The sequence below is a fragment of the Sinocyclocheilus grahami genome, unplaced genomic scaffold (genome assembly GCF_001515645.1).
Source record: "Sinocyclocheilus grahami isolate Dianchi unplaced genomic scaffold, SAMN03320097.WGS_v1.1 scaffold1.1, whole genome shotgun sequence".
Lineage (NCBI taxonomy): Eukaryota > Metazoa > Chordata > Actinopteri > Cypriniformes > Cyprinidae > Sinocyclocheilus > Sinocyclocheilus grahami.
The window spans coordinates 1,962,965-1,980,224 of NW_015505180.1; the positions used below are offsets into that span (position 1 = coordinate 1,962,965).

The following is a 17,260-nucleotide window of genomic DNA, read 5'->3' on the forward strand; positions in this document are numbered from 1 at the left end:
TAAACTCTAAAATGTTAAGTGTTTTTCTGTTTCAGCAAATGGTCAGTGAAAACTTTTTAAATTAGCTGTTTAATTTTCTATTAATTTGGGGTTGATATATATATAGAAATACTGTATATCCTGTTATTACAGCTTTTCAATGGACGTGTGGCGTGAGAACAGTGTCAATTGCGTGAGTCTCACGTTGAACGCGTAAGAGTTGGCATGGTTTTCCATAATGTTACCAAACTTGGGGTCTAAATGCCTTGATTTGTGTGATTGTTTTGTTTGCTATTTTCTAACAACAAACAAAAAATAAATAAATAGACTATTTATAAAATAAACTAACAATACAAAATAAAGAAACAAAACAGAATGGTTAACAGGGTTGCAATTTCAGTTTACATTTAGCTGTTACACAACAGGGACTAGCTAGTTTGGGGCCAAATATTGTTGATGGAAACCTATATTTCCCATTTTTCCATGTCAAGAAGAATATTTGCTAGATTTTTTTTCTAATAATAACTTGTATAACAGCTGAGTTGTTGAGATTGACTGATGCACTTGGTAGGTTTTACTACAGTAAGCAATGTCAATTCAATAGATCAATCGTTGTATGATTTTAATCATTAGATAGAGTCAAGAAAAACAAGCTCTTTGACTTGGGACAGGACAAAATCTTATTTTACAAAGTTGCATTTGTATTGTAGAAATCATACATTTCACACATGCATTTGCTAATGATATGAAGCAATATATATATATATTTTTTTTTTTTTTTTTTTTTTTTTTTTTTGATCAAATATACTGTAATTTTTGAGGTTTGCTTCACTGAGAATGCAAACACTTTTATACTGAGCCTTCATAACTGACATATCAGTGGGTGAAAAAATGAGAGCTGAGGACAAAGGTGACAGGAAGTTACACTTAAAACTGTTTATTTTCCATGCTTCCTCGAACAATAACAAGAATGTAATTGTGAAATACACAAAACTAAACTATATTTAGAAGATTAAAAAAATACAATATTTGGAGGTGTAATTATCTGAATGAGGAGCATAAATAACAACAAACATCTCAGATCAAGGTAAGCAGAGTTTTTTTTCTGACTTTCTGCAACATAGTTTGACAAAGTTAGAAATGAAGAGTTCAGATGCAAAAGCCTCTAAATGCCGTCTGAAATTTTCTTCTAAAATTAGCATTTTTATCAGGCTCCTATATATATGTTCAGTTATTTCACTTTAATTGCATAGAAAAGGACCTATACATCGTCATTAGAGTAAAATTACTGAACCTAAATATAGCAGCCTGATAAATTTGTGTTTGATGTATTTTTTTTAAAAAATGCATTAAAGGGATCCTATTATGCTTTTTCACTTTTTCAACTTTAGTTAGTCTGTAATGTTGCTGTTTGAGCATAAAAAAGATCTGCAAACTTACAAAGCTCAAAGTCCAATTCAAAAGGAGATATTTTATTTAACAGAAATCACTTTTTCTATTACTGGCCTTCACCGCTCTCCCAAACAACTGAAAGAGCAATCAAACACTTTGGCTTCATGTGTACTTTTTGTTAACTTAATGTTATGTTAAACCAGCATACCTGTTTGTTGTTTAGCGATCGGGCACAATTATGAGCAGACTCTCTATCTAGAAACGGCACAAATGCAACTCCCTTACTCATTCGTGTCTGCTTGTCTTTGACAACAGTCACGCTTCAGAAAATGATATTGTGACTATGATCAAGCTATATTCTAGAAGTATAACAGAATCTATCATTTGCAGCCCAAAAATGAAGGATACTTACTTCACTACCTTGCCATATTTCGAGCATAACTGTGGGGAAATTGCAAGAAATATATATACACAAGTTAACAATATTTGTAAATTTACTTCAAAAATCCTGTAGAAAAAGGAATGTATATAGGGGAAGTATACAGTAAGATGTTTTGCTCCCTTATTCTAAGTAATTCACACTATTTTTGTCATGTGACCATATATGTAGAGAGGGTCCATCAAGTGTGAAGATGCTTCAGGGTAAGAAGTCAAATACATACATAGGCCTATACACACACTAGGGCGATATGTGATAACTCATTAAATAATGCAATATTCGATATGCGATACGATAATGTCAGAATGAATAGCTACTTCTGTAAATCAAAGGGACTCATGAAAAGCTCGTAAAATGAACATACAGTGAATACTAGCCTCAAATTTAATTTAACAGTTATTTTATTAAGATTGTATGGCTTTATTTTGAAAACAATTTTTGATCTGAACCCGGAAACGTGTTTTTGATTGTGGCTGTGGATGTTTAGTAACGGGCTGAGCGTTTCACCACACGTTCCGTCTCAAAAATATTATTATTTAGCTAAAGTTGATTGGCCACAAAAGACAAACAAAACAATTAAAAAGTTAAATTGACAGGAGGAATGTCAAGCAAAGAATGTGAACGGTATGTAACGCTTATTTTGGGGTTACACATGTGTTCTCAGTATGCATGCACTGGTGAAAGACGGTATTACAGCGTCGGATTTAAATTAGTTTATCGTAAATAAGAGTTTGTTGACTGAAGATGCACACATACGGGTAAAAACATAAATCAATATAAACTGGAGTTGATTCCTCGTTGACTGTGAATTTAGCACAAAGAAACAAGTCAACGCAGCAGAAATGTTATCGCTTCAGATGTGCGCGTGCGTTCTGTGATAGAAAATACATTGTACATATATTATTATAAATTATAAAGCGCCTAATTTGAGTTCTGATTGGTTAATGCAGCATTCTAATGCAGCGAAAACTGTACCTGTTTAGCTGGCCACTGCGTGCGCATCACTTATCTTTGGTGCACAGCAACATTCTGTTGCGCGAGGAACTGTTTATTCTATCTAGATTGATTTGCTTACGATGTTTCAATAAGAGCAACTGTTTTGTAAAAGCAATAAGGAACTTAAGTAAATAAAGTCTTGGGGAAAAAAGGGGTTGTGCCTAACAACGCCCTCTAGACACATATTTTTTGATAGTTCGTTATTTTTTTATCATAAGTATTTAACAGTAGTGTTTTCTACTATGCAATAACATGTTACAAAGCCTGCCTTTTACTTCAGTTATTGCGAACGCTATTTTTTTAAACGGGGAAAACTACATTTATCAGCAATAATTAATGGATATGTCATAAACTCGCTAGTTGAGAAGCTTGCGTTCTGCAAGTGAATGACGCCTCGTGGTGCCATCCCAAAGAGGCGCACACAATCACCCTCATGGACCTTTTCCTGGACTGTTCCCAGCTGCTGGAACTACTTGCCTTTCACAATTCGTGCAGCTGAGTCTTTAGCCATTTTCAAAAAACGTCTAAAAGACACATCTTTTTGTGAGCACCTGACCAATTAATACTAGCACTTACCTATTCTATTCATTTTTTCTCATTTATAAAAAAAAAAAAAAAATGCAATGTGTACTGTGCTAGACTAACTGAGACTTGTCACATCACTTGCACTGTATACTGTTGCCCTCTTGTTGGTGTGGTTGTTTCTATTGTTCTCATTTGTAAGTCACTTTCGATAAAAGCATCTGCTAAATGATTAAATGTAAATAAATAATAATCTGCCAGCTACAGGACAGGAACTGGTACATCCCTATTTCTGTTTCATTTACCTCTCATTTGTTCATAGATAACCGTCATACAACTGAAGACATCCATTTTTCATTCAGAAACTAAAAGTAAGTTATTTAGAGAAATATGTTAGATTTTAAGTCTGATTAAATTTAATAAAATCTGAAATATGATCAAATATGAACATTAAAATGTAATAAGATATCACTGTCATTTGTATTAAATGGTTTTTTTTTGTCAGTGTTATGCAATATTTATAGTTATTTATTGTTTGGATGGTTGTCATATATTTTGTTTTAATTTAATTTATGTTGATGTAATCTTATGTGTAAGTGCCATATTGTTACTGAGGTTTAAATCCTATTAATATGTCATTTGTGTCTTTTTGTATATCAGTGGCTTTTAGGAGAGATCGAAATATTAGAGATTTTTATGAGGAACGGTTTCCTCCAGAAAGAGTGGTAAATACTTTATTTTTTTGTAATTGTTTTTGACCACAATCAGACATTTGGATTATGCTGTGAGACAAACAGCTGTGCTTGAGCTTTTTTGATCTTACAGGGTCCATATCCAAGAGGAGCTCACGGGAACAGGAGACCTCCCTTTGGGCGGCCAGACGAGGACTATAGCCGTGGTTTTGAATGTGATGGCTCTCGGTTTTACCCAAACGGTGCCCCTCGCAACTACCATGGAGAGGGTCAGAGAGGTTACCATGGAGACAGCCATCACTCATTTTCAAATGACCACAGGGGTGGGCCACCCGGTCGAAGGGTACGTATCAGAGATCAAATATTGTAATTTTTTTTTTCTTCTTCTATTTTTATTTCCTTTTTTTAAAGTATACTTGGTGTGTAAAACTGTGTCTGCCTGACTTTTTGTTTGTTATTTGTGTTAAAGGTATACAACTATATATGTACATTCCTTGGCATGTTTTCAGTTAGGTTTAAATAAAAAGAAGAAAAAAAATCAGATATGTAAAGCACTCAACAATTGCAATTAGATATCTCACTTCATCATCATATCATTTTGTTTTGCATTTTAGCAGAAAGACTTCCCATACTACAGAGGGCAGAGAGAGGAGCCCCGTGGTGGACGTCAAATTGACATCAGGTAACCTCAAAATGCCACAAAGGAAAAGATGTATTCATACATTTTGGATGGGCATATTCTAAATAAATTGAGCCATCTTTTCTCTTTCTACTCTTTGGAAATAATGGAAATACTCACTCTTGTATTCATGTATTCAGATTAGATTTAGCAAAAGTTACAAATGCAAAGTGGTTGCATGCATTTCAAATAACCTCCAAACATGGTTTGAGTGGCCTTACAAAACATTTTGGATCCCCTTTACACTCTTATTTAGTGCTGACCATTTCAGGATCTTAATACAATGTGTAAATGGGGTCAAGGGTGGATATTTCCATTGAAGCACGTGTCATTTCCCCAGCAGATGGCAGAACTGTTCTTTCTGAAAACAAGCTGCGTTCCCTGCAGCTATAATGCCTTGTGTAAGTGAAGAAAGGAAGCCAAGAAACAAAGTGAAGTTTCTTAAGAAAGAGCATAAATCAAACTCTGAGTTGTCCTACATTCTCTGTTTGGTTTTTGTGGTTCAGCTCCCATGGAAATACCCACAGACAGTCACTCTGCCAACTGGATGATCAGTGTGCTTCCCAGTGGTTTTCTGTATCTTATAATCTGCCTCTCCGGTAATTAATTGCAACAGTTAACAGCAGGATGGAGTGCAGCCAAATTAACTTTGTGTTGGTACACCCCGACTAAGAAGCATTACAAAACCTTTAAATGGTGACATCATTGTTTTCTTAATGGAATGGGTAAAATTGTCACACAAAGAGTCTGTACAAGCAAGCGGTATTATTTGTAAAGTTGAAACAGAATACATTTGAATAGGATTAAAAAAAACAGAAATAATTTTAAATTTTTAAATTGCTTTTAAATTTCACAATTGCAAAGAAAGGTTTAGTTTTTTTTTTTGTACAAAAAAAAAAGTAGTTTTTGGCCCAGTCTTACCACATGGTGGCGCTTTTGTTATTAGACAGTGAATCATGCTGGTCTAAGCCTCTCTTTTTAAAATCAGACATTCCCAAGATTCAGTTTTAAAGAATGACTTTTATATGGTCTTATAAAGCATTTTCCTGCTAATTTGAATAATCGTGCATGTCAGGCATGCTTTCAGGTACCTGTTTTGACCTTTTCAGTGCTTTAATCTGTCGGGGTGGCTTGTGATTGGGAGAGAGAGGTTAACCTTTTTTTGGCTTGGGAAAATATCCTGACTTCATATTGGCAGTAAAGACAGACATGTGGTAATTTGCTCTGTTAGTCCAGGGCAGACAGGGTCACCTGCACTTCAAACAGATGTGAGGGTCATTAAAGTTTTGCGAGGTCGCTGTATGCGGACTCATTGTCGTGTTTGTGAGAGGGGAACCTGGCTGGGGTTCAGGCCAGGGTCACTCGGACCAGGTGCCTGTGATTCTATTTCGTCCTCCCTCTCGCCTGTGCGGCAGGCCATATAAGTGGCACGTAATCGGCCTGCGCGACCGGAGGGCCCTGGTAGGGAAACCGAGTCGAGGGGGAGCAGAGTAAACTGAAGGGTGTTTTACTGCCGCTAGAACAGATGTGTGTTAATGAATGTCTTGGTTGCGAGCGGACTCTGTAGAGCTGTGGTGCAGCGCTGCAACTTTTTACAAGCCTCATTTTGCCCTCCTCTTTGTGCAGTTTATATTGAGTTGCTTTTTACAAGCAGGATGTGAAGCCTCTGGCTTGGTTCTTACACAAATAGGTAAAGTCTTAAATGAAGCAGAGCTCAGTTTGGAAACTAGTTTAAGAGAATCTCCTCTGTGTCATCAGGTCTGGGGGTGTCCTGCATAACCAACAGGTTTTACATCTTTAAAAAGTCTTTAAGGACAATTAAAAGGCTTTAAGGGCATTACTAAATCAAAACTGACCCTGCTTTTCTGAATATTTATTGACCCGTAAAAGTCTTCCAACACCCAGTAGTTCACCCAAAAATGAAAATGCAGAACATTTTTAAATTTTTGTTTATTTATTTATTTTTTTAAGGAGGGTCCAGTGTCGTTTTGAACCCCACTGGCTTTCATAATATGGACGAAAACAATTAAAACATCCTTCAAAATATAATCTTTTGTCTTCCACAGAAGAAAGTCAGTCGTGATATGTGTTAAGAAAATATATATATGATGCATATGAAAAGATGATAATTTGAAATGACAGTCCTGAGGCTGGTAGAAATACCTCGTCTCCTCTCCCTTGACCCTTCATCTCAATACACTCAGCGTCTGACCCTACAGGGCATGGTTCATAAACAAGTGTCTAAGATTAACGGATTGTCCCCCTGTTAACCCCCTTCTTAACCTGTAAGAGGACAGTGGACAACTATTTAAACCACACATACTTAGATTTTTACCAATTTTTACCATAATTTTGCTTTTTGGTAATTTTGCTTATTTTGCCTTCCATTTTATCTGTTTTGGTCTAGTATATATTTGAAAAAATATTTAGTAAGTAATATTGTGAAATATTATTACAGTTTAAAATAACTCAAATTGTAATTTATTCCTGGGATTGCAAAGCTGAATTAAATTTTTACTTTTTTTTGCTATCTTTAATTTTTTGTATTGATTTAGTATGTTTAAAAAATGTTTAATGAGAGGGAAAAAAAAGAATGCTTAATATTTCTTATCCATAATGTGAATGCAAATATTTGTCTTATTTTCCTTTTCCTGTCTCAGACCGAGCAATCGGGCAGGTCCTCCCCCGAATGCTCGAGTCCAGGGTGCTTATCCTCCAGCCAGGTCTCTGCCTACAGTAGCCCCTGATGCAGGAGACGACACCCTCATACAGGCCATAATGAACCTGGACAAGGGGTTTGTATTCAGACACGTTAAAAGTAATATACCCCGTGTTATTCTACTAGGGAACAGATACTCAAGAAAACTTTGTGTATCTCTGCTCATCTCTTTCACAGTGAAGAGCGAGACAACTTGAGAAGAAAGGCGCCCTTCCCTCCAGTACGTGAACGCTCTCCAACTCGGCGGGACGTCCCCCCTTCCCCTCACAGTCGGTCGGGGTCCAGCATAAGCAGCCGCAGCTACTCACCAGAGAGGGGCAAAGTGCATCCTTTCCCGCCCCAGCAGGGGAAAAGTATGTCAAAATGCTTGTTCAATCACTTCATAGTATTTCTTTGATTTTGGTTCATATTTGGTTAGAACGGAAGTGTATATACTTATTGTACACATATGTATAATAATGCATGTTGGAGTTTCAGCTTTAATTTGTAGTTTATGAGCTCAACAGCTCATGTGCTGCTCATATGAAATTGGTAAATGTCAATGGTGTTCGCAGGTATAGACCTCTGCATTTTACTCGGAGAAATCTCATTTGTGGGATCTCCAACACACAGATGGTACAAAGGGTCAGTGCACAGCTTGAAGTGTAGTCTTTGACCTGACATGGACTATTTGAAACATGTAGAAGCCTGTTGATTGATTTAAGGGCTTTCTTGACTAATTTGCACACAAGCACATTTTAATATGCCCAGCTGCAGAGTGGAAAGACTTTCCCTGGTTGCTTTATTTCTCACATAAACTAGATAAACGTCCTAAATGCTTCCTAGACAGGTTTGATTTGAGTCGTCGTGTTTGAAAATAGACAGGCTTGGATATGACTGTACACAAGCGTCCACCGCAGACCTCCGATCACAGATGATGTAACTCAAAGCCTGTCCTAATAAAGACTCCCATATGTGTTTGTTTCACTGTGCTCTGTTACTATAATGAGATTCTCAGTAATAAGCTCCAGAGCGATGCTTCGAGCAGCCAATATTGGATGCACGTTTTTGGGAAGATATACTCTAAGTGAGCGTCTCTCGATTATGCTGCTCTGAAGATGGAGCAGGCTTGCATGAGATCATATGATCTAACCTCTAATACTGATGAAAGAAATGCATCAAAAACACCTGAATTATTGCTCACTAAAAATTGCAGCTTTTGTACAGTTTTTCTCTTATTTTTTTGGTGATGTTATACAAAAATGTTTTCCTGTGTTTCAGGATATGAGGAGCCGTTCGGGCCAGGAAGGGGACCGGGTGAGTAAAACACTGTCATTCTGGGGGCATATAGATGATCCGGGCAGTCATATTTATTATGCATCAGAAAGCCCGCATTAATTAAATTTTGGAAAATGGTCATTTAGTCTAAAACAATATAGATTTTTATTAAAAATTTAACAAAGCTGAATGGAACTCATGGAGAAAAATTAAATAATATAAATGTGTATCTTTTTTACTGGATAACGTACAGGTGGACGTATCACTGGATATAAATAAGCACAATCACTGTGGTCTTGTATCATCTTGATATGGTTTATTTTGCAATAATGATTGGTTGACTAAATTTTTCCAATAATTTCATGGCTACTTTCAAAAATGTCTTTACTTTGATGAATTTGATTAATTTAATGCATCCTTGCTAGATAAAGGTATTAATTTCTTAAAAAATTAAAAAATAAAAACTGCCCAAACTTATTAGTGGTAGTGTACATAGGAATTTCCGTTCCAATTTATATGAATATTTTGGAAACCAAAACTCCTTGAAAATCATACTCCTCTCTTAAATCCTGATAAAGAAAGTGTATGGCTCACACACAAGGAGATTTTGTGATATAAGTTAAAGGTCAGCCCGCAGTCACAGTAACTTGAGAGAAATCGTTGCTAATCCCACCATCGTAGAGCCTCATTTTGTTTGTCTGCTTTCCTCTCACTTCCTTTGGCCAGGGATCGTAAAAAGTCCACAGGCGTGTGTCTGATTGCTAAACCTTTCCTTTTTCTCTAGCTTTCATCCGTTCCCTTTATACTTTTCTTTGCCAGATGTTTGATGTGCATGCATACATCGCAAGGAGATTTAGATTTGAATCTTAAATCTGTGTAAATCTAAACATAACTTCTGGTTATAGACTTCTCTCCACTCCAAATCAATTTAGCGAGCAATCCTTCATCTCTCGCCAAAGGAATCCGTAGGTTTTGAGCCTACAGCTCACACAGAGAGGGTCACAGGGTGACACTGCAGGCACCTGGCTGTGGTTTGCCTGCAGGGAAGAGCCCTGATCGGCAGCGAGGGAACCACCTGGTTCTGCATGCCAGCTGGATGTTCTGAAAGCGAGCAGGATCCGTTCCAGCATGTGAAAACGTTTACGGCACCAAATGAGTCAAGCAAGGCCATATTCCGTCCAAACTATAGCTGCATTGTTGCCTTGCGTCCTACAACAGATGCTTTGTTTATGTTCTGATCCTGGTCTTTCATCTTCTGCAGACAGGGAAAGGCCCCCCGGCCCCTCCGTGAGTGCATCACGAGATGGTTCGCCCCATAGCTCCGTATCAGCCACTAAGGTGAGTCGCACAACGCACACACAGCTCCCAAACAGATGTGCTTACCAGAACACTCTCTTTCATCCACTAAAATAATAATAAGTGTGGCATGCCAGCAATTTCAGCTGATGGTGAAAAAACACAAATCAGTGACTGGAGATTTGAAAAGATGTTTGCTTGCGCTTTCCTCTCTCTCATACGATGGCTTTTAAAGAGTACAGTTTGGCGTATGAAAGCCAAGCGGCCCGTGTTGTGTTTATTCAGACTGTAAGCGTAGTTCTGACACAAAACACGGCGGGTAGCTGAAGGGGAGTCATGGACATCATTGGGCCACCCAGTCCGCAGTAAGGCTAAAAAAAGAGGGAGAAATCCATTAGCTCAACTTTCGGCTTTATCACGAGATCTTATCGGCGGCTCAGAGCACTCTGAACATGCTGTAGAGTGCACTGAGCGCCTAAAATAATTTTGTTTAACTGTTTCTCTCGTGTACTCTCTTTTTCCCTTTTTGCATTTAGGTGAACTGAATCTGAGAACAATCATGGTAAACATACAAAATATTTTTGCTGATTTTTGTTTTTCTCAAAAAAAAAAAGGAATCTCTGTGAATATGCGGTTTTATTATTTTATTTGTAATGCAAACAAGTTATTTCAGTGATTCCCGAGACATGGGACAAAACTGCTTTACTTAAGAAGCTTAAGGGGAAAAAAAGTAATTTATTTTTAAGTTTAGTTTATACTTTGTTTTTTTTTAAATAATTTAATAATAGGTAATTCTGTGCGCATGTTAAGTGTCACAACTATAATATGTGAGCTCTGTCACCCAAATTGTAAAGAAATTGTTCAGGTTTTTTAGATATTTTCATAATTTTAAGTAGGTACTATTAATATTTATCAACACCAGAATTTTTTTTTATTAATAAGTAATAATAAATATTAAGTTTTTTATAATAAATAAAATATAATATTAATTATAAATTATTATTTGTATACTAATGTTATATTTATATGTAAATTATATTATATAATAAAAGATTACAATTTATAATAAATATGATGTCATAATGACTATGTAAATATTTATTATATAAACATAGATATTTAACACATTTTTGTATTTGATGGTGACCCATTTTGAGTGATAGGCAAGGAAAAACACATTTTGAAGAAACAGAAGTGGAAGGTTGCACCCAAACATATTGGAATACATATACGGAATACTTTTAAAAATATTTCTTTTTTTGTTTCTTGTATTTTCCCATTACTCAATTAGTGTTTTGATTCAAGAATGCTTGAATCAAGCTTCAGTTTCATGCCAACACAACATGAAATGCCTTATTAAAGAACCTGTGTGCGTTTCTTTTGTTTGATTCAACTCTGAACCATGTACAGATGAAAGTTGTTCTGGTTAGTGGACGTCTCCGTCCTTGAGCCTTTGATCTTCTTCCATAGCTCTGTTCATGGGGCATAAGCCATAACCTTGTGCCTTAGATGAAAAGGCTTTGCCAGTGTAAACTGGCCCTGATAGGCGGTCTCTTAAGTTCAACACAAACACATGTTATGGGGATTCATTGTTTGAAGAACAAAGAACATAAGTGCATGTATTTTGCTTTGGTGGGCTTATATTTATTTGTAATGCCTTTGGAGATCTTGTCTTAAATATATATTCCTCTCCACTTACAACAAATGATTGTTATTAGCTTGGTTTGGTTAATTAGTGTGGGACAGTTCATTTTCGGAGACAAAAAGTATCTTCAGATCCAAGTCGTAGATCAAGATAGACAAAGCCAACTTGTTAGACTTTTTTCCTGATTTGTTTCCATTCTGTCATACAGTGACGTGGTTCTGCTTTGCCTGCTTTCTGTTTTGAAGAGAACAGGACTTTCCTGAATGTTGATTTCCAGCTTTTGTTGGGATGTTTTACTCTGAACAACATGTTTCTGGATTAATGTAGCCTTTAAAAACGCCCTGTTCTATGTACTGCAGGAGGACACGACAACGGTGGAAGGGCCCCCAGATGAAGTTCCACCCACCGTAGATGAAGCTTCCTCCATCATGGATGACTTTCAAGAACGACGAGCTCAAGCTGTTACTGCCAAGGCTCGAGAAATTGAGAAGGTTTGAGAAATGCCCCAGACACTTGAGCTTTTATTTCAGTAGGTCTGAGAGTGTCTCAAATAGTTGGGAAAAGTGTATTGCCAATTTTTTTTTTAAATGGCCACATACTTGTTTTAATGCCTCCTGTTTAGGATGCAGTATATTATTAATAGGGCTGGCAGAGTTAAAGAAATAGTTTAAGTATTACACTTTAGGTGAGTTACTGCTTTAATGCGTTGAAAGTTTAGATCTTTTATTATGTTCAACAACATAATTTAAAAACAGTATTTTGAGTACATTTGAGCACTACCACTTGTATGTATTTTGTCTTTTTCCTTCCTTTTTGGTCATTGCATTTACTAAGGAGATACAAAGGTAGAATACCCACTGTTTCAGCTTTCTGTAAGAGTTCAGAACGATCATAATACATTTCCTGCTCTCTCTTCCTCTTTACTGGCCCTATTAAATGAGAGATGAGATCCTGCAGGAGTGGTGCACCAGCCCTCCTGTTGAGCACCAGCCTTTTGCTCAATAGCTGCTGACGCTACATGACTTTAACTGTCGGCTTTTGACCCAACCTTGAGCTTTATTAGGTTATTTACATATTGAAAACAAATCAGATTTTTTTGTATGCATGGCCAAGTTTTCCTCTTAATTCACAGGAAGCCAGTTTTAGTGTTTGAATAGCTCTCAATCACTTAAGAATCTTTTCCTGCATAAATGACTGACATATCTACATTTCTGTAATTTGTTCAGGATTTTTGTTTTTTCTGTGCTTCTTTTGAAGTGGAAGTCGAAGTGTGTTTTGATTTCCCCTGAATGCACATATTTCAGTGACAGTCTGTGGATGCCTTTCAGGCCAAAGCCTGTTATTTCACAAAGTGTGTGTGTGTGTTGATTCACCAGATGTTTAGCTTCTCCTTCAATCTGGTCTAACCATCTCTACACTCTGCACTTTACCTTTTATCATAAAGCATTTATCTGGCATGCACTATACAGCATTTTTTATATACACTTTAAACAATATACATCTAAAGGGTTCATGGGACAAATAAAAGGAGATATCCTGAATAATGTGCCATTTGCTCTTTTCCATGCAGAAACTAAAACTTATCTGAATGATTCATTCATGAATTGGACTGATCTGGTTTGTGAGTTCAACACTGACTCAATGATCTGTTCACAACATTTAACGATTTACAGAGGAGAATTCAGTAATGACTTCAAGTTCAGTTTGATTCTACCATACGCTATCATATGGTTTCAGAAACCTATAGTGCACAAGTTGTCATGGGCCACTTTTGATTCTTTATGGTGCCTTTGCATCCTTTTTGAAGCTTGAAAGCCTATGTCCGCATGGGGACTAATTAAATGTAAAAGATCGACCAGTACAATTCTTCAAAATTGTTACACCAAATAAATAGTAATGAGAGTGTGTTAAATGATGAAAGAAGTATAATTTATAGATAAACTATTCATTTAGTTTTTTTGTTTTTATCTGTGCATTCTTATGGTCTTTTCTTTATTAGTTATGTTTCATCTTGGCAGTGAGTGAGCATATACTTTAAACAAGTTCAGCTCAAGTCATGCTCAAAGAATCTAGTTGGCTCTCGATAGTTTTGTTTTGACCAGCAAGACGTTTATTTTACAGAAGATGAGCCTGTGTGATTCTAACGAGACTGAATTCCTTACTGCTAAAGTACTGTAAGTAGGGCATCTTTGTTGTGATGGTTCTGCAGTCCACGGCGAGGTTTAATCTGGGTCTGAAGCAAAGCTTTTGAGGTCCATCAGAAATGTTTGATTCCTTCATTCTTTAATCGCATTTGATGTTTCTAATCTGAAAATGTCAGATCAAATAAAATAATAGACTAATGCACAGTTGCCCCCAAAGACCATTACCCTTACATGTTGTTTTGCAATGCTTAGTGTTTTTGTGCTCCTGTTCAAGAACACAGGCATTAGAGTATACCTCCTTTTGCCTTTATTAAGTTGAATATGCATGCTTAAAAGTGATTATTTGGGATTTTAAATGAGTGCTTTGTGATTTTTAGTCCATATGTTTAGGAGTATATACTGTATATGCTAATGTATGCACAGAAAATGTGTTGACCGAATTCAATACACAAGCGATTTCATTGGATAAGTTCATTGCATTTAACTGATGTTTGCTGTAACTTTTAGTCTATATTGTACAGCTGAATGTATTGAAATTTTACAGTCCAAATGATATACTCTTTGATATAATGATATAAATTTGGTCTTACACAACTAGAACTGAACTTTCACTGAACCACTCTGAAAGTTATTAGTGTATAGATGATTTCCCACTTTTCACTCCTTGTCTCTCCCACCCTTCCTGAATAATTCTCTGCTATCTTTACCCGGAATCAGGAATGAGCCTCCCACAGTACAAAAATGACACTTGAAAGTCTGAACAAGTACACACACACTCTCAAGGTCCTGTTCAGCTTTCCTGTTTGATTAAGTAACAGAGGTGGGGTTCACAGGAAGTCTATGGAAGTAGAGCATGCTCTAAGAAATCGCTTCCCAGCATTCTTGGCATTATGAATTATTTAATCTTAGTGGCGTCTTTGTATGCTCAAGGTTATAAAATATCTCATAAAAGGACAGCATAGCAATATGAATTCGAATCACAATAACTACTTTAAAAATGTTTAATTTAATCATTACAAAGCAGCAGAAAAATAGTAGCGAATAGAATACATTTGCTTTAAAAATAGTGGTCATTCAGAATTTCTTGTTAACCTCTGCTTTGGATACTGATGCCCTACTTACTGAGTTTAGTAGTGGTTTATTCTGTAACTAGGAGTCTTTTCTACTGTACTCGGATGACTTTGCTATAACAGTACCATAATCCCCTCTTCTCATCTAATTTGAATGTAATTCTAGGCCACACATACAGTTAAGGCCCACATGGACTCTAAGTTATTCATGGGAATCTTGTGTACTGACTTTCTCTTGCAGGGCCAGGATCTGTAACTCATATTTGACTTATGATTTTACACCTGGTAGACAATAAAATGGGCAAAAAAATAGACTTTTAAGTACCTAAATATCAGAGAATATAAAAGTGTGGTCACATTTACTGTTGCTTGCTAAAATTTCACAGTTAAAATCCAGTTAATTTAATAGGAATCGGTGTGATTCGTGAATTTACCCAAGCAGGTTTCTCATTCAGGTTTTTCACGAAAATTCGCCACATTAACAAACCGTGACTTCAGATACAAGAGTGCATGTTGACTGTGAATAATAGACCTTTTTGTCTGCAAACATTTTCTGGAATTTTGCTAATGTGATTTTGTCTTTAGACACAGACTCTATTGACTTGGACCAGTAAACAGCCACCCAAAAACCATTCAAAACTCCTTAGCAACCACATAATGTCCTGGAAACCACACACAATTTAACATTGTGGTGGCAAATTGTGCAAAGGCAAGCAGCGCTACCACTACCATATTACTACTAGTTTAAACTCTTATTTATGTACTATATGGTGCTGATCTAAATTTATAACTAACATTATTTTCAACTTAAAAAAAAAAATAGCACAAAGCTCCAGCAACCATTGGCTGAGCATTAATGCAATTTAAACAGTCACACAGATTGACTTTTTAACTGCGGTCTCTCTTAACCTGTAGCCTCAGGCTACTGAGAACTTTCTTTCTACATAATTTATCCATTCTATTCTAGAATGTTCTAATTGACTATTAGAGTCTTCTCATTGAACCTATTCGACTTAATGACTATTAGAGGCAGTTCTCACACAAGGACTCTGGGCTTAGTGTGGGGGCCTCGGTGATTCCTGGAACCAGGTGATCTCATTTTACTAGAACTTGACTCAGCCATGGGAAAGAGCCCTTATGCGAGAAGCTAATGAGGAGCTCACTGCAAAAATTATTAGTCAGCACAATTAGTTGGGTGGCCACATTTCTTTTCCAGACTTGTGAGGGCAGGTAGAAGGAATCACGGAAGTTATGATTTGTCTTTTTTTTTGTTTAATTATGCCCAAAGTTTTCAGTTCCTGTTATATTTGAAGTGCTTCCAGATGTTGTTTATGGTTATATAATGTCAGGGCCATGTCGCAATCTACTGAGATGTTTAACCATCAGTTTCTTTCAGTTTTGGTTGGGTGCATTGTGTTGCTCCATACCATCGTAAAGTCGTGACAGTCTGATTTTATCACTGTCTATATGATCTCCAGCTATAAGTTACATGTCCTAAGGGCTGTGTGTGAGTGAAGGTAATTGCAGAGGTTATGCAGACTCCCCTGGGTCTGAAGCATTGCTTTGATGTCCAGAAGTGTTTGATTATCCAACCACAGTAAACATAACTGAGCTCTGAGAGATTTGAATTGGGTTTTGTTCTATCGTCTGGATGGCAGATCAGAAAGGCAGAATGTTCTCCCAAATACAAAACAAAACCACTCCCCATCCCCATGTCTTCAGTGAACAGAAAAAGTTTAAAGATGCTTTCGTGTACCCCTTTTCCACCAAGGCAGTTTGAGTGCAGGTTCGTAGCCAGAGCCTAGTTTCAAATTGGTTCTTTGTCTTTCGACACCCAAAGCACCAGCTCCGAACCAGGCAAAGTGGTTCGTAAGTAGCACCAAAACATTGCTGGTCTAGAAGTAAGAACTGCTTGCGTCAGGGACAGGGACTGGGGGTGGGGATACCGTGACCAACAAGATGAACAAACTTTTGACTGACATTTTTGAAATAGCAGCTAAACACGAACACGTTGAATTTGCCGTGTTTGGATGACGATGTAGGTTCGCATAGCCATGAACATCGATAGCGATGCAACGTCCGCCATTGTTGATGGTGTGTTTAGGCTTGTTCGGGCTGCATCGGCGCTGCGAGGACCGGTCGGTGTGCCGCAGGAGTGATTGAAAAGTAGACGACTCACTTTATGCTTTTGGATCGCTTTCGCGGTGCTTTGGTGTCGTGTGCCGATCGGTTTGCATGCTGCCCATGCATCTTGAACAAGCCTGTTGTGTTTGGCACTGCTGTGCTAGCATTACTGGGAAAGATGAGACGTATTCAGTGATGTAAGACCTGGCTCTGTGGTGGCTCTCTAGCCCGTGGAAAGGCAAACTGGTTCTTAGAAGGCCCGCCAGTTGAACCAACTGGCAATAGCACTGGCTCTGAACTAGCACC

General features: G+C 37.1%; 1 protein-coding gene and 1 long non-coding RNA gene across 4 annotated transcripts in view; one reads left to right on the forward strand and one right to left on the reverse strand.

The window, feature by feature from the left end:
• LOC107582222 (periphilin-1-like) overlaps window positions 1-17,260 on the forward strand; it is a 40,304-nt gene that overhangs the window by 14,377 nt on the left and 8,667 nt on the right. The window contains exons 1-10 of one of the 3 annotated variants that reach the window (XM_016268159.1): window positions 2,235-2,434; window positions 3,651-3,699; window positions 3,989-4,053; window positions 4,154-4,363; window positions 4,635-4,702; window positions 7,360-7,494; window positions 7,596-7,771; window positions 8,679-8,714; window positions 9,937-10,013; window positions 11,976-12,107. In XM_016268159.1, coding sequence (XP_016123645.1) covers window position 3,699; window positions 3,989-4,053; window positions 4,154-4,363; window positions 4,635-4,702; window positions 7,360-7,494; window positions 7,596-7,771; window positions 8,679-8,714; window positions 9,937-10,013; window positions 11,976-12,107 — 900 coding nt within the window. In that variant the 5' untranslated portion in view covers window positions 2,235-2,434; window positions 3,651-3,698. Of the gene's footprint in view, window positions 1-2,234; window positions 2,435-3,650; window positions 3,700-3,988; window positions 4,054-4,153; window positions 4,364-4,634; window positions 4,703-7,359; window positions 7,495-7,595; window positions 7,772-8,678; window positions 8,715-9,936; window positions 10,014-11,975; window positions 12,108-17,260 lie in introns of those variants that run through there. The other 2 variants (XM_016268012.1, XM_016268080.1) reach the window with 2 other exon arrangements.
• Window positions 1,479-1,846, reverse strand: LOC107582490 (uncharacterized). Its single transcript, XR_001608960.1, has 3 exons — window positions 1,784-1,846; window positions 1,580-1,691; window positions 1,479-1,506 (listed from the first exon to the last, which is right to left on the reverse strand). It is a non-coding gene; the product is annotated as an uncharacterized lncRNA (long non-coding RNA).